At 45.2% G+C, this 22,500-nt stretch overlaps 1 protein-coding gene across 4 annotated transcripts in view; it reads right to left on the reverse strand.

The window, feature by feature from the left end:
- The window catches only part of LOC110500541 (pleckstrin homology domain-containing family A member 5), a 249,944-nt gene that overhangs the window by 53,165 nt on the left and 174,279 nt on the right, over positions 1 to 22,500 (reverse strand). For 3 of the 4 annotated variants that reach the window (XM_036960116.1, XM_036960115.1, XM_036960106.1), the window contains 6 exons: positions 19,913 to 20,028; positions 16,303 to 16,648; positions 14,003 to 14,223; positions 8,345 to 8,614; positions 7,849 to 8,104; positions 7,547 to 7,630 (listed from right to left, as the gene is read on the reverse strand). In XM_036960116.1, the coding sequence (XP_036816011.1) occupies positions 7,547 to 7,630; positions 7,849 to 8,104; positions 8,345 to 8,614; positions 14,003 to 14,223; positions 16,303 to 16,648; positions 19,913 to 20,028 (1,293 nt within the window). Of the gene's footprint in view, positions 1 to 5,596; positions 5,720 to 7,546; positions 7,631 to 7,848; positions 8,105 to 8,344; positions 8,615 to 14,002; positions 14,224 to 16,302; positions 16,649 to 19,912; positions 20,029 to 22,500 lie in introns of all 4 variants that reach the window. The other variant, XM_036960096.1, reaches the window with a different exon arrangement.

Raw genomic sequence — 22,500 nt, forward strand, 5'->3', positions numbered from 1 at the left:
AAAGGAATGAGAGAAGAGAAAGGAATGAGATAAGAGAAAGGAATGAGAGAAGAGAAAGGAATGAGAGAAGAGAAAGGAATGAGAGAAGAGATAGGAATGAGAGAAGAGATATGAATGAGAGAAGAGAAAGGAATGAGAGAAGAGAAAGGAATAAGAGAAGAGAAAGGAATGAGAGAAGAGATAGGAATGAGAGAAGAGATAGGAATGAGAGAAGAGAAAGGAATGAGAGAAGATAAAGGAATGAGAGTAGAGAAAGGAATGAGAGAAGAGAAAGGAATGAGAGAAGAGATAGGAATGAGAGAAGAGAAAGGAATTAGAGAAGATAAAGGAATGAGAGAAGAGAAAGGAATGAGAGAAGAGAAAGGAATGAGAGAAGAGAAAGGAATGAGAGAAGAGATAGGAATGAGAGAAGAGAAAGGAATGAGAGAAGAGAAAGGAATGAGAGAAGAGAAAGGAATGAGAAGAGAAAGGAATGAGAGAAGAGAAAGGAATGAGAGAAGAGAAAGGAATGAGAGAAGAGAAAGGAATGAGAGAAGAGAAAGGAATGAGAGAAGAGATAGGAATAAGAGAAGAGATAGGAATGAGAGGAGAAAGGAATGAGAGAAGAGAAAGGAATGAGAGAAGAGAAAGGAATGAGAGGAATGAGAGAAGAGGATTTTGATTTGATTAGGATCCCCATTCGCAGACGCCAATGGCGACAGCTAGTCTTACTGGGTTCCAACACATAATGAAAAAGACATTACAGACTTTACAATTTACATCCAGTACATGTAAAAACATGAACATGTAGTGTGTGTGTGTGTATCCATCAGTTCCACATACATGTCAGTACATACACACAACAAGTAGGTCACATTAGATAGAAGAGGAGAGGAGAGGAAAGAGAGAAGAGGAAAGAGAAGAGGAGAGCGAGAAGAGGAGAGAGAGAGAGAAGAGGAGAGAGAAGATGTGAGGAAAGAGAGAAGAGCATGGAAGAGAGGAAATAGAGAAGAGGAGAGGAGAGAGAAGAGGAGAGAGAGAAGATGTGAGGAAAGATAGAAGAGGATAGAAGAGGAGAGAGAGAAGAGAGAGAGAAAAGGAGAGGAAAGAGAGAAAAGGAGAGCGAGAATAGAAGAGGAAAGATAGAAGAGGAGAGAGAGAGAGAGAACAGAAGTGAAAAGAGAGAAGAGGAGAGAGAGAAGAGGAGAGAAGACGAGAGGAAAGAGAAGACGACAGAAGACGAGAGGAAAGAGAGAAGAGGAGAGGAGAGGAGAGGAGAGGAGAGGAGAGGAGAGGAGTGGAGATGAGACAGGAGGAGAGAGGAGGAGAGGAGAGGAGAGAAAGAAAAGGAGAGTGATCGAGGCAAAGGAAAGTTAGGCATTAGAAACAGCCAGACAGGCAGAAAGAGAGACATGCAAAAAGAGAGACAGGAAAAAAAGAGACAGGCAGAGAGGAAGACAGGCAGAGAGGGAGACAGGCAGACAGCGAGACAGGCAGACAGCGAGACAGGCAGACAGCGAGACAGGCAGAGAGCGAGACAGGCAGAGAGCGAGACTGGCAGAGAGCGAGACAGGCAGAGAGGGAGACTGGCAGAGAGGGAGAATGGCAGAGAGGGAGACAGGCAGAGAGCGAGACAGGCAGAGAGCGAGGCAGGCAGACAGCGAGGCAGGCAGACAGCGAGGCAGGCAGACAGCGAGGCAGGCAGACAGCGAGACAGGCAGACAGCAAGACAGTCAGGAAAAGACAATGTAAGGTAAATATGTAAATTATAGATAGATGGATACAAGGACAAACTGTTGGAGATGAGACAGGGAATGGGCGTAGATCAGAGCCCTGCACGGGCATGAACTTTACACCCGAGCCCAACCCATGCCCACAACGCTTAGGCCCTACCCTGCCCAGCCCGAAACCAGAAATAACTTCCTCCCTTAGTAAATCCATTAGCTGATCCTCTCTGTCTGTCACTGTCTCACGGTGCCTAGCTCACTCTGCATGCGCTCTGCTCAAGGCAGCTCTGAATTTGTGAGAAACCATAGCAACGGCTTCGCTTGGGCTGCTCCGCTCAATGAAGAGACAGGAGAGCAGTTAGCTACTTTTCATCACCCTAAACAAAGACAACTCAACATTATTCTTTTCTTTGAAATAATCTCTCCTGCGTTATATCTTTAGGTTGACGCACTTCTGACACCATGTTATGATCTTAGTCAGATGGGACTGTACTGCAGCAGCAGAGCCCGAGAAAATGGCTCAGCTTCAAAATGTTACCCTAGTTAATGATGAGACAACAGACCCTACCGTACCCTAGTTATTGATGAGACAACAGACCCTACCGTACCCTAGTTATCGATGAGACAACAGACCCTACCGTACCCTAGTTAATGATGAGACAACAGACCCTACCGTACCCTAGTTAATGATGAGACAACAGACCCTACCGTACCCTAGTTAATGATGAGACAACAGACCCTACCGTACCCTAGTTAATGATGAGACAACAGACCCTACCGTACCCTAGTTATTGATGAGACAACAGACCCTACCGTAACCTGGTTAATGATGAGACAACAGACCCTACTGTACCCTAGTTAATGATGAGACAACAGACCCTACTATACCCTAGTTAATGATGAGACAACAGGCCCTACCGTACCCTAGTTATTGATGAGACAACAGACCCTACCGTACCCTAGTTAATGATGAGACAACAGACCCTACTGTACCCTAGATAATGATGAGACAACAGACCCTACTGTACCCTAGTTAATGATGAGACAACAGACCCTACCGTACCCTAGTTATCGATGAGACAACAGACCCTACTGTACCCTAGTTAATGATGAGACAACAGGCCCTACCGTACCCTAGTTAATGATGAGACAACAGACCCTACCGTACCCTAGTTATCGATGAGACAACAGACCCTACCGTACCCTAGTTATTGATGAGACAACAGACCCTACCGTACCCTAGTTATTGATGAGACAACAGACCCTACCGTACCCTAGTTATTGATGAGACAACAGACCCCACCGTACCCTGGTTAATGATGAGACAACAGACCCTACCATACCCTAGTTAATGATGAGACAACAAACCCTACCGTACCCTAGTTATCGATGAGACAACAGACCCTACCGTACCCTAGTTATTGATGAGACAACAGACCCTACCGTACCCTAGTTAATGATGAGACAACAGACCCTACCGTACCCTAGTTAATGATGAGACAACAGACCCTACCGTACCCTAGTTATTGATGAGACAACAGACCCTACCGTACCCTAGTTATTGATGAGACAACAGACCCTACCGTACCCTAGTTATTGATGAGAAAACAGTCCCTACCGTACCCTAGTTATTGATGAGACAACAGACCCTACCGTACCCTAGTTAATGATGAGACAACAGACCCTACCGTACCCTAGTTAATGATGAGACAACAGACCCTACCGTACCCTAGTTATCGATGAGACAACAGACCCTACCGTACCCTAGTTATTGATGAGACAACAGACCCTACCGTACCCTAGTTATTGATGAGACAACAGACCCTACCGTACCCTAGTTATTGATGAGACAACAGACCCTACCGTACCCTAGTTAATGATGAGACAACAGACCCTACCGTACCCTAGTTAATGATGAGACAACAGACCCTACCGTACCCTAGTTAATGATGAGACAACAGACCCTACCGTACCCTAGTTAATGATGAGACAACAGACCCTACCGTACCCTAGTTAATGATGAGACAACAGACCCTACGATACCCTAGTTAATGATGAGACAACAGACCCTACCATACCCTAGTTAATGATGAGACAACAGACCCTACCGTACCCTAGTTAATGATGAGACAACAGACCCTACCATACCCTAGTTAATGATGAGACAACAGACCCTACCGTACCCTAGTTATTGATGAGACAACAGACCCTACCGTACCCTAGTTAATGATGAGACAACAGACCCTACCGTACCCTAGTTATTGATGAGACAACAGACCCTACCGTACCCTAGTTATTGATGAGACAGCAGACCCTACCGTACCCTAGTTATTGATGAGACAACAGACTCTACCGTACCCTAGTTATTGATGAGACAACAGACCCTACCGTACCCTAGTTATTGATGAGACAACAGACCCTACCGTACCCTAGTTATCGATGAGACAACAGACCCTACCGTACCCTAGTTATCGATGAGACAACAGACCCTACCGTACCCTAGTTAATGATGAGACAACAGTCCCTACCGTACCCTAGTTATTGATGAGACAACAGTCCCTACCCGGTCCTAGTTATTGATGAGACAACAGTCCCTACCCGGTCATAGTTATCAATGAGACAACAGACCCTACCGTACCCTAGTTATTGATGAGACAACAGGCCCTACTGTACCCTAGTTATCAATGAGACAACAGACCCTACCGTACCCTAGTTATCGATGAGACAACAGTCCCTACCGTACCCTAGTTATTGATGAGACAACAGTCCCTACCCGGTCCTAGTTATTGATGAGACAACAGTCCCTACCCGGTCATAGTTATCAATGAGACAACAGACCCTACCGTACCCTAGTTATTGATGAGACAACAGGCCCTACTGTACCCTAGTTATCAATGAGACAACAGACCCTACCCGGTCCTAGTTATCAATGAGACAACAGACCCTAACCGGTCCTAGTTATCGATGAGACAACAGACCCTACCGTACCCTAGTTATCAATGAGACAACAGACCCTTCCGTACCCTAGTTATCGATGAGACAACAGGCCCTACCCGGTCCTAGTTATCGATGAGACAACAGACCCTACCCGGTCCTAGTTATCGATGAGACAACAGACCCTACCCGGTCCTAGTTATCGATGAGACAACAGACCCTACCGTACCCTAGTTATCAATGAGACAACAGACCCTACCGTACCCTAGTTATCGATGAGACAACAGACCCTAACGTACCCTAGTTATCGATGAGACAACAGGCCCTACCGTACCCTAGTTATCAATGAGACAACAGGCCCTACCCGGTCCTAGTTATTGATGAGACAACAGGCCCTGCCCGGTCCTAACCCGGTCCTAACCCGGTCCTAACCCGGCTCGGGTAGCAGAACTGTAGTGTAGATGGAGGACTGTGTGAATTCTATGAGGACTATGAATATGTCAGCAACAATGAGTTTTAACATTATTCATGTAGCAGTGTTGAACTCTTACAAACCATTTCCTATTTCAAGTGTGGGTGCCCTACATCACTCAAATCCTTGTCTGACATCTAAAATGACCCAGTCAGTAAAGCCTGCTTAGCTTAACTGTCCCACACATTAAGATCACCAAGTAGTTGGAGTTTCTCATTTTCCCCGGGGGGCAACATCTGTTCAGTTTCTTTTTAGGAAGTCAGCTAGCACACCCACTGTGTGTCTCTGTCCTACTACAATAATCAACAAAGTCATCACTGAATATGTCAGCAACAATGATTCAAGGGTTAACAGTTTAAACATAGAAATGACCCCCCCCCCCCCAAAAAAAAATGGTGAATAAAGTGGATGGAGGAGAGTTGAAGACGGCGGCATGGCACACGACTAGAAGACAAGACACAGCAGCGACCTCATTGGCCCTGACCTTTGGGTTGTGGCCACCATCGAGGTTTAGTTGCATAAGCTGTGCTACAGTGTGCTCCCGGACGCTGTTTAGGTCGGCCTGCTGCCGACGAAGCTTTATCAGCAGCAAGGTTAGCTCCTCAGGCTGCAGGGGGAAGGAAGGGCAGAGGGACAACCAAAGAGGAGGAGAGAGGAGGAGAACTCAGAGGTACAGGAGACACGGCAAGGCAGGACCAGGGCAAGATGACAGGTAAAGGGGGCAGGGGGGGGCAACAAGGAGCAGAGGAGAGGAAGGATAGGTCAGGAGAGCATGGGACAAAGGGACACAGCGGAAGAGAGGAAGGGGGTATAGAGAAGGCAGAGGGAGAAGAGAACAGGTCAGAGAAACACAACAGACACACAGCAGGGAGGAGAGGAGGACAGACAGGAGGACAGGTTAGGACCACAGTATAGGCAGGAGACAGTAGGAGGACAGACAGGAGGACAGACAGGAGGACAGACAGGAGGACAGGTTAGGACCACAGTATAGGCAGGAGACAGTAGGAGGACAGACAGGAGGACAGGTTAGGACCACAGTATAGGCAGGAGACAGTAGGAGGACAGACAGAAGTACAGACAGGAGGACAGACAGGTTAGGACCACAGTATAGGCAGGAGACAGTAGGAGGACAGACAGGAGGACAGACAGGAAGACAGACAGGAGGACAGACAGGAGGACAGGTTAGGACCACAGTATAGACAGGAGGACAGACAGGAGGACAGGTTAAGACCACAGTATAGACAGGAGACAGTAGTAGGACAGGTTAGGACCACAGTATAGACAGGAGGACAGGTTAGGACCACAGTATAGACAGGAGGACAGACAGGAGGACAGGTTAGGACCACAGTACAGACAGGAGGACAGACAGGAGGCCAGGTTAAGACCACAGTATAGACAGGAGACAGTAGGAGGACAGGTTAGGACCACAGTATAGACAGGAGGACAGACAGGAGGACAGGTTAGGACCACAATATAGACAGGAGGACAGGTTAGGACCACAGTACAGACAGGAGGACAGACAGGAGGACAGGTTAGGACCACAGTACAGACAGGAGGACAGACAGGAGGACAGGTTAGGACCACAGTACAGACAGGAGACAGGAGGACACTGCACACCAGCAGAGTAGGTGTAGAGTACTGGATCCCTGTGAGCTGAATGGAAGGTCCCTGTAGCACATCCACCGTGTCCCACTAAGTCACCATGTACCCAAAATGGCGTGGGTAAAGAAATGACAGACAACCCGGCTATGGCTCAGGGAACTGTGAACAACAGGGCTGATGTAGCAAGCGTTAAGGGAGTAAACTCATGTTAAACCACACCACTTGGAACACTGATCTGAGTCCTGTCTAAACATGCCTCTACAGCAGTTCTCTTCTTGGAAGAGAAAGACAGGGGAGTGATTACAACAAAAAATGTATTGTCTTTGGAATTAGCCCTATTAGACCAGAATGGAAAACTAAACAGTCTTTAACTGGAATTCCAGGGTGGTATTAATAGCCTAGATTAAACAGAAGTGAACCTGACAGTGTATCGAGGCCAAGGGCAGGGTACTGTAGGCCAGATCAGGGGAAGGAAGGAGGGGAGGGGGAGAGAGAGAAAGGGGAGGGGGGAGAGAGAGAAAGGGGAGGGGGGAGCACAAACCAGGATGGGAGAGGGGGAGGGTGGGGAGAGGGGGAAAGAGAGAGAGGGTGGGAGGGGGAAAGAGAGTGAGGGGGAGAGAGAGGGGGGGGGCACGAACCAGGGTGGGAGAGAGAGGGGGGAGGGTGGGGAGAGGAGAGAGAGAGATGGGGAGAGAGAGAAAGCAGAGGGGGGAGAGAGGGGGGGGGCACGAACCAGGGTGGGAGAGAGGGGGGCGGGAGAGGGGTAAAGAGAGAGAGAGGGGGAGAGCGGGAAAGAGAGAGAGGGAGGAGAGGGAGAGGGAGGTGGACTAACCGTTTTTCCTTGCAGAGACTGGGCAGTGATGGTCTGGACAGGGATCCCTGCTGGCATGGACCTCCTCTCAGGCGGGTAGGCATACTGTAGGACACAGAGAGAGGTGATCCTGTTGGGAAAGCTGAGGAAGGTGTTTGTCTGCCAGAGTCAGCCGTGGGCCAAAAAAATAGATCATTCTGGAAGCCTCTGGCCCGCAGACCCCACTTTGAGCGGCCCAGGAGTCTTGATTTTGTAATGCTCAACCACTGAAAACAAGGCACTACAAAATGTCTTCATGAGGATGTACGAGGATGTTGGACTACCTGGTTGAGATGTGGTGTCCTGTGTCTTCTGTCTATGGTAACATCCCCCCGGTATACAGGGAAGGCCACCTCAGACCTACTGGAGCTGGGGTTGTAGGAGAAGTGGAGGGGCGAGTAGCCCCCGTACATAGACAGGGACCCATGCGAGGGTGAGGGGGGGATGGAGTGGTGACCGTGACCCTGGTGCTCAGACAGGTTGATCATGGTCTTGGGGCTGGGCAGGGTCCCGTAGGGTCTGGGAGTGGACGACATAGGCCTGGTGAGGAGGAGGAAGATGGTTAGACCAGGGTTTAAATACTACCTGAAATATTGTCAAATACTTTAACTATGCATTGAGCTTACCGGTTGCAATCGACCAATAGAAACGTTTAAAAGTACAAACTCTACAACTGGCACTCCCAAGCTGGATAAAGCAAAACTGCAAAATCAAATCCCACAAATGGTAAAAATAAAAAATAAAATGATGTACCACTTCCCAAATAGAACCCAGTCATACCGTGTGGGGGTATAGGCCTGCCTCTGCTGCCACTCATACAGCTGCCACATAGTGTCGTCCCTCATGGAGCGTCTCTTGTCTGCAGAGGATAGCCCCAGGCCCAGGCCCATGGCCTGGTCATACATGGAGGGGGACATGCTGCAGATACTGTCCGGCCGGGCCATGCTGTTCCTGGGTAAGGTACGGTAGCCGGGGTCCCCGTAGTGAGGCATGGCTGGAGGGGCTCGGTGACTGGGCATGTTCCTGGGCAGTGTCTGGTACGACATGATGCTGAAGGATGGAGAGAAAGGAAAAGGAGTTTTAAATATGTCATCAAAACAACGTAGAAAAACAGGAAATAGAGAATATTGGTTTGGGCTGTAGGTTCATTTCAACGAGCATAGAGGAGGGGCAGGGTAGCCTAGTGGTTAGAGCGTTGGACGAGTAACCGGAAGGTTGCAAGTTCAAAACTACCGAGTCTGTCGTTCTGCTCCTGAACAGGCAGTTCACCCACTGTTCCTAGGCCGTCATTGAATATAAGAATTTGTTATTAACTGACTTGCCTAGTTAAATAAAGGTAAAATAAATGATGGAAAACGTATCTCTGGAGGGAAACATTATGAAGAGTTACACACTTCCTTTACATGTTCTTCTGCAAGTCTCTGTCAAACTCATTATGAACGAGCTTACAGCAAGAGGCATTGATCGGGGGGGGGGTTAATCTAACAGACTGCCCACATCACAGTCAGACACCAAATGGCAGTGGTGGTGTAGAGGGGGGGGGTTAATCTAACAGACTGCCCACATCACAGTCAGACACCAAATGGCAGTGGTGGTGTAGAGGGGGGGGGTTAATCTAACAGACTGCCCACATCACAGTCAGACACCAAATGCCAGTGGTGGTGTAGAGGGGGGGGGGGGTTAATCTAACAGACTGCCCACATCACAGTCAGACACCAAATGGCAGTGGTGGTGTAGAGGGGGGGGGGGGGGGGGGGGGGGGGGTTAATCTAACAGACTGCCCACATCACAGTCAGACACCAAATGGCAGTGGTGGTGTAGAGGGGGGGGGGGGTTAATCTAACAGACTGCCCACATCACAGTCAGACACCAAATGCCAGTGGTGGTGTAGAGGGGGGGGGGGGGGGGTTAATCTAACAGACTGCCCACATCACAGTCAGACACCAAATGGCAGTGGTGGTGTAGAGGGGGGGGGGGGGGGGGGGGGGTTAATCTAACAGACTGCCCACATCACAGTCAGACACCAAATGCCAGTGGTGGTGTAGAGGGGGGGGGGTTAATCAAACAGACTGCCCACATCACAGTCAGACACCAAATGCCAGTGGTGGTGTAAAGGGGGGGGGGGGGGGGTTAATCTAACAGACTGCCCACATCACAGTCTGGCACCAAATGGCACAGTGGTGGTTGGGGGGGAGGGGGTTAATCTAACAGACTGTCCACATCACAGACAGGCTCCAAATGGCAGTGATGGTTGGGGGGGAGGGGGTTAATCTAACAGACTGCCCACATCACAGTCAGACACCAAATGGCAGTGAAGTTCTTTTCCTGGAGGGTAACACAGTCGGTTGTAGACCCATTTTCCAAGCTGAACTTCAGATGATATTTTTAGCTTGACCTCGTGGTGAGAGAGTTCATTAGATGCTGTGACCCATTAGCCTGTTAACGTGAATACTTGGTCAGCTGCCAGGAACCCATGTATGAGTGTAACAGATATGATTAAACACACCACGGTGTGTGAAATGGTTGAATGTGAACCACGTGTGTCTCTTTGTGCATCTCTCTCTCTCTCTCGCACACACTCACATGCTTGACAGAAGAGAGCGAGAAGCAACAGCGCTTTAGGCAAAATCTGATTATTCCACCAACAATGCTGTGATTCTGAACAGCTCCACATACCCAGTAGCATCAGAGACAGTGCAGATAGAGTCAGACAGAGAGCAGACTACTAACTTCACTTACAGAATAACAGACTGTAGACAACAACTGAACACAGAGGAAATTGAGACATCATCCAAGACGACATTTGTATAATGCGACTACTATGTTGGAGGGGTGTGGTGGAGCAGGGAGGACATTTTATGGCCAATAATGATAAACGTAGTGTTTTTTAGCTGGTTGAAAACAACAAGGGACAAAAAAAACAAAAAAAATTGGAATTCAGTCTGGTTTTTCTTCAATTTGGTGCCCAATGAACACAACCCTGATGCCTGATGAGCAGTCTGTTAGTCAGTCCGTGTCTCGTTGCTCTGTACTGCCGTTGTTTACCTCAGCAGCTCGGTGGTTTTACTGTATCCATTAATGTCTTCACTGGTTCTGTTGGGCTTGGAGGAAGCTATGCTTACTGATTTTGGCAACACAATACATAGATGAAATACACAATGAACTCCCGATCGCAGATGGGCACTTTCAACTGCTGCAGGGTCTCAGGGTTACAGTAGTTACACCAAGTATGTAGCCTGTGTACACTGTTTGTGGCATTAAAAGTGAAGCTATATGAGCAAGAGTTGCCAATGAGGTTGGAGCTTTCTCAACTTTAAATTGCAGTGTTTTGGAAAAATAAAAAGTTTCATCAGAAAATGATAGAGTCTTCTGCTGATGAAATGTGCTTAAGGTACTCGGTACGGTAGCAGGTTAACGATGAGAGAGAAATAGGACAGGTACGGTAGCAGGTTAATGATGAGAGAGAAATAGGACAGGTACAGTAGCAGGTTAACGATGAGAGAGAAATAGGACAGGTACAGTAGCAGGTTAACGATGAGAGAGAAATAGGACAGGTACGGTAGCAGGTTAATGATGAGAGAGAAATAGGACAGGTACAGTAGCAGGTTAACGATGAGAGAGAAATAGGACAGGTACGGTAGCAGGTTAATGATGAGAGAGAAATAGGACAGGTACAGTAGCAGGTTAATGATGAGAGAAATAGGACAGGTACGGTAGCAGGTTAATGATGAGAGAGAAATAGGACAGGTACAGTAGCAGGTTAATGATGAGAGAGAAATAGGACAGGTACAGTAGCAGGTTAATGATGAGAGAGAAATAGGACAGGTACAGTAGCAGGTTAATGATGAGAGAAATAGGACAGGTACAGTAGCAGGTTAACGATGAGAGAGAAATAGGACAGGTACAGTAGCAGGTTAACGATGAGAGAGAAATAGGACAGGTACAGTAGCAGGTTAACAATGAGAGAGAAATAGGACAGGTACAGTAGCAGGTTAATGATGAGAGAGAAATAGGACAGGTACGGTAGCAGGTTAATGATGAGAGAAATAGGACAGGTACGGTAGCAGGTTAATGATGAGAGAGAAATAGGACAGGTACAGTAGCAGGTTAATGATGAGAGAAATAGGACAGGTATGGTAGCAGGTTAACGATGAGAGAGAAATAGGACAGGTACAGTAGCAGGTTAATGATGAGAGAGAAATAGGACAGGTACAGTAGCAGGTTAATGATGAGAGAGAAATAGGACAGGTACGGTAGCAGGTTAACGATGAGAGAGAAATAGGACAGGTACAGTAGCAGGTTAATGATGAGAGAGAAATAGGACAGGTACAGTAGCAGGTTAATGATGAGAGAAATAGGACAGGTACGGTAGCAGGTTAATGATGAGAGAGAAATAGGACAGGTACAGTAGCAGGTTAATGATGAGAGAGAAATAGGACAGGTACAGTAGCAGGTTAATGATGAGAGAAATAGGACAGGTACGGTACCAGGTTAATGATGAGAGAGAAATAGGACAGGTACAGTAGCAGGTTAATGATGAGAGAAATAGGACAGGTACGGTAGCAGGTTAATGATGAGAGAGAAATAGGACAGGTACGGTAGCAGGTTAATGATGAGAGAGAAATAGGACAGGTACAGTAGCAGGTTAATGATGAGAGAGAAATAGGACAGGTACAGTAGCAGGTTAATGATGAGAGAGAAATAGGACAGGTAGAGTAGCAGGTTAATGGTGAGAGAGAAATAGGACAGATACAGTAGCAGGTTAATGATGAGAGAGAAATAGGACAGGTACAGTAGCAGGTTAATGATGAGAGAGAGAAACAGGACAGGTACGGTAGCATGTTAATGATGAGAGAGAAATAGGACAGATCCAGTAGCAGGTTAATGATGAGAGAGAAATAGGACATGTACGGAAGCAGGTTAATGATGAGAGAGAGAAACAGGACAGGTACGGTAGCAGGTTAACGATGAGAGAGAAACAGAACAGGTACAGTAGCAGGTTAATTATGAGAGAGAGAGAAACAGGACAGGTACAGTAGCAGGTTAACGATGAGAGAGAAAAACAGGACAGGTACAGTAGCAGGTTAACGATGAGAGAGAAACAGGACAGGTACAGTAGCAGGTTAATTATGAGAGAGAGAGAAACAGGACAGGTACAGTAGCAGGTTAACGATGAGAGAGAAAAACAGGACAGGTATGGTAGCAGGTTAACGATGAGAGAAAGAAACAAGACAGGTACAGTAGCAGGTTAATGATGACAAAGAGAAACAGGATCCCGGCTGACTGGCTTTAAACACACACACACCCCTGCGGATTGTCTATAGATGCTGCGGTGTGATTCATCATTTCTAACAATGGGTCAAGACAAGTTCACTCCCCTCTCTCCCTCTCCTGTCAGAGGATGCAGGCTAAACAGAAGAAGAATACATTATTGATCTAATACAATACATCACTGAACTCAGAGCAGACTCTAATACAATACATCACTGAACTCAGAGCAGACTCTAATACAATACATCACTGAACTCAGAGCAGACTCTAATACAATACATCACTGAACTCAGAGCAGACTCTAATACAATACATCACTGAACTCAGAGCAGACTCTAATACAATACATCACTGAACTCAGAGCAGACTCTAATACAATACATCACTGAACTCAGAGCAGACTCTAATACAATACATCACTGACACAGAGCAGACTCTAATACAATACATCACTGACTCAGAACAGACTCTAATACAATACATCACTGAACTCAGAGCAGACTCTAATACAATACATCACTGAACTCAGAGCAGACTCTAATACAATACATCACTGACACAGAGCAGACTCTAATACAATACATCACTGAACTCAGAGCAGACTCTAATACAATACATCACTGAACTCAGAGCAGACTCTAATACAATACATCACTGACACAGAGCAGACTCTAATACAATACATCACTGACTCAGAACAGACTCTAATACAATACATCACTGAACTCAGAGCAGACTCTAATACAATACATCACTGAACTCAGAGCAGACTCTAATACAATACATCACTGACACAGAGCAGACTCTAATACAATACATCACTGAACTCAGAGCAGACTCTAATACAATACATCACTGGACTCAGAGCAGATTCTAATACAATACATCACTGACTCAGAGCAGACTCTAATACAATACATCACTGACACAGAGCAGACTCTAATACAATACATCACTGACACAGAGCAGACTCTAATACAATACATCCCTGGGCTCAGAGCAGACTCTAATACAATACATCACTGGACTGTGTATGGGATAAGAAAAGTCTCTAATCTTTCTGTCTCTAATATTTTGTTCCATCTAGGGAAAGAGTCAATATTTCACTATCTGGCAAGTCCAAAAACGTAACCCCCCCCCCCCCCACCCTCACACATCCACACCCACCTGTGTGTGTCATCATCCTGGTTGCGTACTCTCTGTGTGCGGACCCACTGTTCCAGCTGCTGCATGGAGTTGGTCCTGGTCAGGGTCCTGGGTTCAGGTTCCCCATGGGGGTACTGGGGGGTAGGGGTGGTGGGGGTCATGCTGCCCTGGATAGAGGGGGTCCGATGGGGCTGGGGGTTGGTCATCATCTCCCCTGGGCTCTGGTCCCCAGCACCGTTCACCTAAAAGTGCAACGATGACATTTTTAACTTTCATCGAATGGCAGAATGACAACAGTCTCTTCCGGAATAACTGGTGTTTGCAATAGAAGACTACAGCTCCAATGTACAATTAACAGAGTCGCCACTGGCAATGATACATATACTGTATATTACCATATGGTATACAGTACCTTCCATTTTGTTGTGTTACAGCTTGAATTTAAAATGTATTACAGTTACATTTTGTGTCACAATAGTGGAATTATGTTTATTGACATTTTTACAAATTAATAAAATGTCACGCCCTGACCTTAGATATCTCTGTTTACTATATATTTTGGTTAGGTCAGGGTGTGACTAGGGTGGGTACTCTAGTGTGTTGTATGTCTAGGGTTGTTGTAGGTCTAGGGGTTTTTGTATGGCTATGTTGGCCTGATATGGTTCCCAATCAGAGACAGCTGTTTATCGTTGTCTCTGATTGGGGATCATATTTAAGCAGCCCTGTTACCCACTTTCTGTTGTGGGATCTTGTCTATGTGTAGTTGCCTGTCAGCACTCGTTTGTATAGCTTCACGTTTCGTTTTTTTTGTTAGTTTGTTCAGTGTTCATTCAGTTAAATAAAATAATGTACGCATACCACGCTGTCAATAAGTATTCAACCCCTTGGTTATGGCAAGCCTAAATAAGTTCAGAAGTTAAAATGTGCTTAACAAGTCACATGATAAGTTGCATGGACTCACTTTGTGTGCAATATTAGTGTTTAACATGACTCATAAAGAAGGGCACCTATTGGTAGATGGGTAAAAATTATGAATTAAACTTCAGATGGTGTATCAGTACATCCAGTCACTACAAAGATACAAGCGTCCTTCTTAACCGGAGAGGAAAGGAAACCGCTCAGGGATTTCACCATGAGGCCAATTAAAACAGGCACATAGTTTAATGGCTGTGATAAGATAAATCTGAGGATGGATCAACAGCATTGTAGTTAGTCCACAATACTATCCCAATTGACACTGAAAAGTAGGTAGCCTGTACAGAATAAAAATAATCCAAAACATGCATTCTGTTTGGACAAGGCACTAAAGAAAAACTGCAAAACATTTGGCAAAAAAAATTAACTTCACGTCAAATCCAACACATCACTGAGTACAACTCTTCATATTTTCAAGCATGGTGGTGACTGCATCATGTTATGGGTATGCTTGTCATCGGCAAGGACTAAGGAGTTTTTTGGAGATAAAAAGAAATGGAATAGAACTAAGCACAGGCAAAATCCTGGCGAAAAACCTGGTTCAGTCTGCAATCCAACAGACACTGGGAGATAAAATCCCCTTTCAGCAGGACAATAACCTAAAACACAAGCCAAATAAACACGGGAGTTGCTTACCAATACGACATTGTATGTTCCTGAGTGGCTAGTTACATTTTTGACTTAAAAATCTATGGCAAGACCTGAAAATGGCCATCTAGCAATGATCAACAACCAACTTGACAAAGCTTGGAGAATTAAAAAAATAATAATGTGCAAATATTGTATAATCCAAGTGTGGAAAGCTCTTAGAGACTTACCCAGAAAGATTCACATCTGTAATCACTGTGTCACACCCTGACCATAGTTTGCTTTGTATGTTTCTATGTTTTGTTTGGTCAGGGTGTGATCTGAGTGGGCATTCTATGTTGTGTGTCTAGTGAATACTTATGTAAATGAGATACTGTATTTCTGTTTTTCATTTTCAATAAATTAGCAAAAGGTTGTAAAAATATGTTTTCACTTTATCATTATGAGGTATTGTGATGTCATTATGGGGTATTGTGATGTCATTATGGGGTATTGTGTGTTGATGGGTGAGAGAAGAAAAGCAATTTAATCCTTTTTGAATTCAAGCTGCAACTCAACAAATTGTTGAATAAATCAAAGGGTGTGAATACTTCCTGAAGGCATTGTACCATAAAAGGAAACAACCGGACAGTCATGATCACTATCCTAGAGTAAATACCAGGATCAGTCACAGCTTAGCTGTTCATTTAACACTGTTGTTAGGTAGGGTATAACTGACTTTGAGCTAGTGCTCCGTTCTCATATTTGTTTGTGCTTACCTGTGGGTCTCTGTAGGGCCCGTCTGGTGTGATGTCAGCAGGTACAGCAGAAGCCTGATCTGGTTCTAGTTTGATGCTGTTGATCTTGGTGAGCGGCCGGTCCCTCTCTGCCCCTTCCTTCTGAAACCCGTAGCGCTCTGCATCACGCTGCTTCCTATCCTCCTCCTCCTCGGCAGTGACAGTGGTTACCGTGGTTATGGCGGCGATGGTGTGATGTTCCCTGTCGGCCTCGGTCCTGTTCCGCTCGTTGTTCTGGATCTCTGGTCGGGTTAGAACCGGTCTGTGGTTCTGGGTAACGTGGTTACTGACATCCTGAGGACCGCACTGTTCCACTTTGAGCGACCTGCTGGAGAGGAGGAGGGAGAGAGGAAAAGGAGGAGGCAGGGAGGGAGGAGAAGATGAGGCAAGGGGAGGGAGGAAGGATGAAAGAAAATAACAGGAGAGCCAAGTCAGCGATACAAGATACAATTAAAAAACAATCAAGACATCAAACCCAGAGAGAGAGAGAGAGGGAGGGAAAGAGAGAGACAGACAGAGAGAGACATACAGAGAGAAAGACAGACAGAGAGAGGCAGACAGACAGAGAGAGGCAGACAGACAGAGAAAGAGACAGAGAGAGAGACAGAGAGAGAGACAGAGAGAGAGACAGACAGAGAGAGGCAGACAGACAGAGAGAGGCAGACAGACAGAGAGAGAGACAGAGAGGCAGACAGAGAGAGAGACGGCAACACTTCAAATAGAGTTGTAATAACTACATCAGACCAGGCTGACATAAGGCACCAGGGAAACTAGTCACACTGTTTTCACAGATACCATGATTAAATCCTTTCATTTTTCCAGTCAGAATATACCATATAGAAAGTGACCCAGCGGGTATGGACACTGCTGTAAAAATAATAATCATATAGTATGGGAGCAGCAGCTCTCAAACAAATAATACAGTATTTTACAATACCAGTACTTTATCAAGGCTGGATTGAGCTTGCCTGGCTTAATAGACCAAGAGAATAGTCACAAAAGTGCAAATCACACCCATCTGGCACACCAGGCAGTCTGTCTCTGACACTCAGTCCTACTTTCTACTAGTATAGCTGCAGGGAAAGTGATCCTGGTTGGGGCTAGTTGGGCTACAGTAGATCCTGCAGCAGTCAGCCTAGTGCTGAGACAAGGGAAACCAGAGAAGTCCAATACAACTATTGGCTCTGACTATCTGACTCCAGTCCAGACTGACAATCCCTGAAGGTACCGCTCAGACGTGCTGACAACCCCTCACTGATCTCTCTGGGGTCACACACACACACGCAGACACACACACACACACACGCAGACACACACACACGCAGACACACACACACACACACGCAGACACACATACACAGACACACACACACACACACACACACACACACACACGCAAACACACACACACACACACACACACACACACACACACACACACACACACACACACACACAGAAGCCATATCTGTTCAACAGGTAGGTGCCGTAATGGATATCATTGGCCCTTGGCCTTGAATGAGCTCAAGGTCAAATCAACTAAGACAACCCATAGAGATTGAGAGATAGAGACAGACAAAGAGAGAGAGAGTAAGATAGAGAGACTTGAGAGAGATAGAGAGCGAGAGACTGAGACAAAGAGGGAGAGTGAGATAGGGAGAGAGAGAGACTGAGACAAAAGAGAGAGAGAGAGAGAGAGAGAGACAAAGAGAGAGAGAGAGAGAGAGCGAGAGAGAGATGGAGAGAGAGACTGAGACAAAGAGAGAGAGAGAGATAGAGACAAAGAGAGTGAGATAGAGAGAGAGAGAGAGACAGACAAAGAGAGATAGAGAGAGACTGAGACAAAGAGAGAGAGAGAGAGAGAGAGAGACTGAGACAGAGAGAGAGTGAGTTAGAGAGTGAGATAGAGAGAAGGAAAGAGAGAGTGAGATAGAGAGAGAGTGAGATAAAGAGAGAGAGAGAGCGTGAGATAGAGAGAGAGTGAGAGAGAGAGAGAGACACATAGAGAGAGAGAGAGAGAGAGAGAGAGAGACACATAGAGAGAGAGAGAGAGAGAGAGAGAGAGAGAGAGAGAGAGAGAGAGAAGGAAAGAGAGACCAATCTGACACTGCTTGACAGCCTTCCCAGTTTCCACCCACGGGCCCTTGCCGTTAAATGGCAGTAGTCACACACAATGTCTTTCACAGCCCTCTGTCTGTCTGACTGTCTGTCTCTGCTCCAAGTCTATAAAATAATATATGGGCCCTATGAAAACCGTGTCTGCATAACCTCACCAGGCATGTTTTTGCTGCATTCCACACCACTGACTGGCTGATCAGGAGTATATTTAGCTGTGGGGCTCCATGAGAATGTTGTTTTGCTTTCTTCTGGGAGTTGTGAGACTGTATCCAACTACCCATCAGGTTTTAATAAAGAATGACAAGGGAAAGGGTACAGGGAGTATTTAAATGAGGTGAGTGTTTGTATTTAAATGAGATGAGTATGTGTATTTAAATGAGATGAGAATTTGTATTTACATGAAATTAGTATGTGTATGTAAATTAGATGAGTATTTGTATTTAAATGAGATGATTATGTGTATGTAAATGAGATTAGTATTTGTATTTAAATGAAATGAGCATTTGTATGTAAATGAGATTAGTATTTGTATGTAAATTAGATGCATATTTGTATGTAAATTAGATGCATATTTGTATGTAAATTAGATGCATATTTGTATGTAAATTAGATGAGTATGTGTATTTAAAGGAGATTTCTTTCTCCTGCTGTAAAAAAGTAAAAGACCAGAGAGCCTTTTGGCAGCGGCGTTGTTCCAGCGTCACCTGTTCATTTAGCTAACCAGATGAATTAAAAAAACACACTGTTTAGTCCTCCTCTCGTTCGTCATGTAGACACACACACACACATACAGACACACACGCATACACACGCTGCTCACCCGTGTAGTGAAGGCAGGTTGCCAGGTGACTTATTTTGCTCTAATCCCCCCCTCCCCCCCCAACATGACGCATCTATCTCACACACGCACACACACACACACATGTTCACACACACAGAACAGCATGTACTGTAGCTAATGTATCCATCATGCTACACCTGCATCGTGTATCCAGGACACACAACAACAACAACAACACAAGAGTTATCCTCCCCATATTAAGGCTTTGACAACTGCCAGGTTATGGAACAGTGAAGCGCAAGTGTTTCCGTAGCCCTCTAGAGGACTGGAATATGCCGAGGTCGATGAGACTGTTTCCTAAACAACACGAGGAGCGCCGTTAACAGAGTTCACACAACTAACGAGAAAAGAGAAGTGAAACGGTGAAACAGAACAGCTCCTTCATATTTCTATCAAGGCGGTTACCGTCATTCAAACACTCGCATTAAATCTAGATAATTTATTCCTCCCACTTCAGGAGCTAAATTGCATTTTAAGACAATATGCGCTTTACAGCTCACATGAGTGGGAAATAGTGTCTCTGTTTTGGTACTACAGACATCTTGAGTGAATGGCAAAACAAGATAAAAACGTCTGTTTGATTGATTGATTGATTGATTGATTTATTGATTGATTGAGTGATTGAATACAAACCTCCTGATAGGCTCAGAGTGCACCAGGGCAGCATCTGTCATCACCTTCATCCAAGACTCCATGTCTTTGGCTGCGTCTGTGCAGAAGTAGTAGGTCCGCATGTTGGGATGAGTCGCCTGCCAAGAGAAGAGAGGGTTACCTGGAAGAGGAAGAGAGAGAGAACACAGCCGGTTAGTTGACTCAACTGGGATGTGGTGTCTTATAGCCTGACTTCATCGAGTTTCGAAAGCCAACATTGTAGTCAGATCAGTCTGTCTGGACTGGGGTGGAAATTCCCTCTCCTTTCAAACTTTCTTTACAATAGCACCCTCACTATGAAGGAAGGTTATGACCTACAGTACCAGTCAAAAGTTTGGACACACCTACTCGTTTAAGGGTTTTACTTTATTTTTACGAATATACAGTATATATAAATATTTTGATATATATTGTATATAATATATTCTACAATGTATATATATATATATATATATATATATATATATATATATATACAGTTGAAGACGGAAGTTTACATACACTTAGGTTGGAGTCATTAAAACTTGTTTTTCAACCACTCCACAAATGTCTCGTTAACAAACTATAGTTTTGGCAAGTCAGTTAGGACATCTACATTGTGCATGACACAAGTCATGTTTCCAACAATTGTTTAAAGACAGATTATTTCACTTATAATTCACTGTATCACAATTCCAGTGGGTCAGAAGTTTAAATACACTAAGTTGATTGTGCCTTTAAACAGCTTGGAAAACTCCAGAAAATGATGTCATGGCTTTTGAAGCTTCTGACAGGCTAATTGACATAATTTGAGTCAATTGGAGGTGTACCTGTGGATGCATTTCAAGGCCTACCTTCAAACTCAGGGGCTCTATGCTTGACGTCATGGAAAAATCAAAAGAAATCAGCCAAGACCTCAGAAAAAAAATTGTTGACCTCAACAAGTCGGGTTCATCCTGAGGAGCAATTTCCAAACGCCTGAAGGTACCACATTCATCTGTACAAACAATAGTACGCAAGTATAAACACCATGGGACCACGCAGCCGTCATACCACTCAGGAAGGAGACGCATTCTGTCTCCTAGAGATGAATGTACTTTGGTGCGTAAAGTGTAACTCAATCCCAGAACAACAGCAAAGGACCTTGTGAAGAAAAGTATCTATATTCACAGTAAAATTTGTCCTATATCGACATAACCTGAAAGGTCTCTCAGCAAGAAAGAAGCCACTGCTCCAAAACTGCCATAAAACAAACAGACTACGGTTTGCACATGGGGACAAAGATCGTACTTTTTGGAGAAATGTCCTCTGGTTTGATGAAACAAAAATAGAACGGTTTGGCCATAATGACCATGGGAGGAAAAAGGCGGATGCTTGCAAGACGAAGAACACCATCCCAACTGTGAAGCACAGGGGTGGCAGCATCATGTTGTAGGGGTGCTTTGCTGCAGGAGGGATTGGTGCACTTTACAAAATAGATGGCATCATGAGGGAGGAAAATTACGTGGATATATTGAAGCAGCATCTCAAGACATCAGTCAGGAAGTTAAAGCTTGGTCGCAAATGGGTCTTCCAAATGGACAATGACCCCAAGCATACTTGCAATGTTGTGGCAAAATGGCTTAAGGACAACAAAGTCAAGGTATTGGAGTGGCCATCACAAAGCCCTAACCTCAATATCATAGAAAATGTGTGGGCATAACTGAAAAAGTGTGTGAGAGCAAGGAGGCCTACAAACCTGACTCAGTTACACCAGCTCTGTCAGGAGGAATGGGCCAAATTCACCCAACTTATTGTGGGAAGCTTGTGGAAGGCTACCTGAAACGTTTGACCCAATTTAAACAATTTAAAGGCAATGTTACCAAATACTAATTGAGTGTATGTAAACTTCTGACCCACTGGGAATGTGATGAAAGAAATAAAAGCTGAAATAAATCATTCTCTCTACTATTATTCTGACATTACACATTCTTAAAATAAAGTGGTGATCCTAACTGACCTAAGACAGATCATTTTTACTTGAATTAAATGTCAGGAATTGTGAAAAACTGAGTTGAAATGTATTTGGCTAAGGTGTATGTTAACTTCCGACTTCAACTACACACACACGTCTTCATGTACTTCTTAAGGAGCGCTGGTCATTAGTTTTGACAGCATCAGTGACTAGTTTACATCCTCCCTGCTTTGAGCAGATGTATATTGTGGGAGAGTAAATCCTGGCTGACAGCAGGTGAAGAACGTGAGAATCAGTGGGCTGTGGATATCCACACCACCGTTCACCCATGTAGGCTATCTAAACCCATGACTCATAAGATGTGCATGCCACTAATATGGAATCAGGACTTACCGTGCAACACTTGGACTGGTAAACTGGCAGCCGATTCTCCTCACTCAAGATCCGCTCACAATAGACAAACCAAGGCATTGTTAGTGTGTGCGGGGAAGACAGCAGAGAGAGACAGACAAGAACACATTGAATGAGTAATCTTTTTTTTCCAATATCCTGTTTACCAGAGCCTGACAAACAAAAGGCAGTCATTCCTTTGCCATCCACAAATTCATTTGTAACAACAGTCAGTGAGGAATAAGGG

Source organism: Oncorhynchus mykiss, chromosome 2, assembly GCF_013265735.2.
Source record: "Oncorhynchus mykiss isolate Arlee chromosome 2, USDA_OmykA_1.1, whole genome shotgun sequence".
NCBI lineage: Eukaryota > Metazoa > Chordata > Actinopteri > Salmoniformes > Salmonidae > Oncorhynchus > Oncorhynchus mykiss.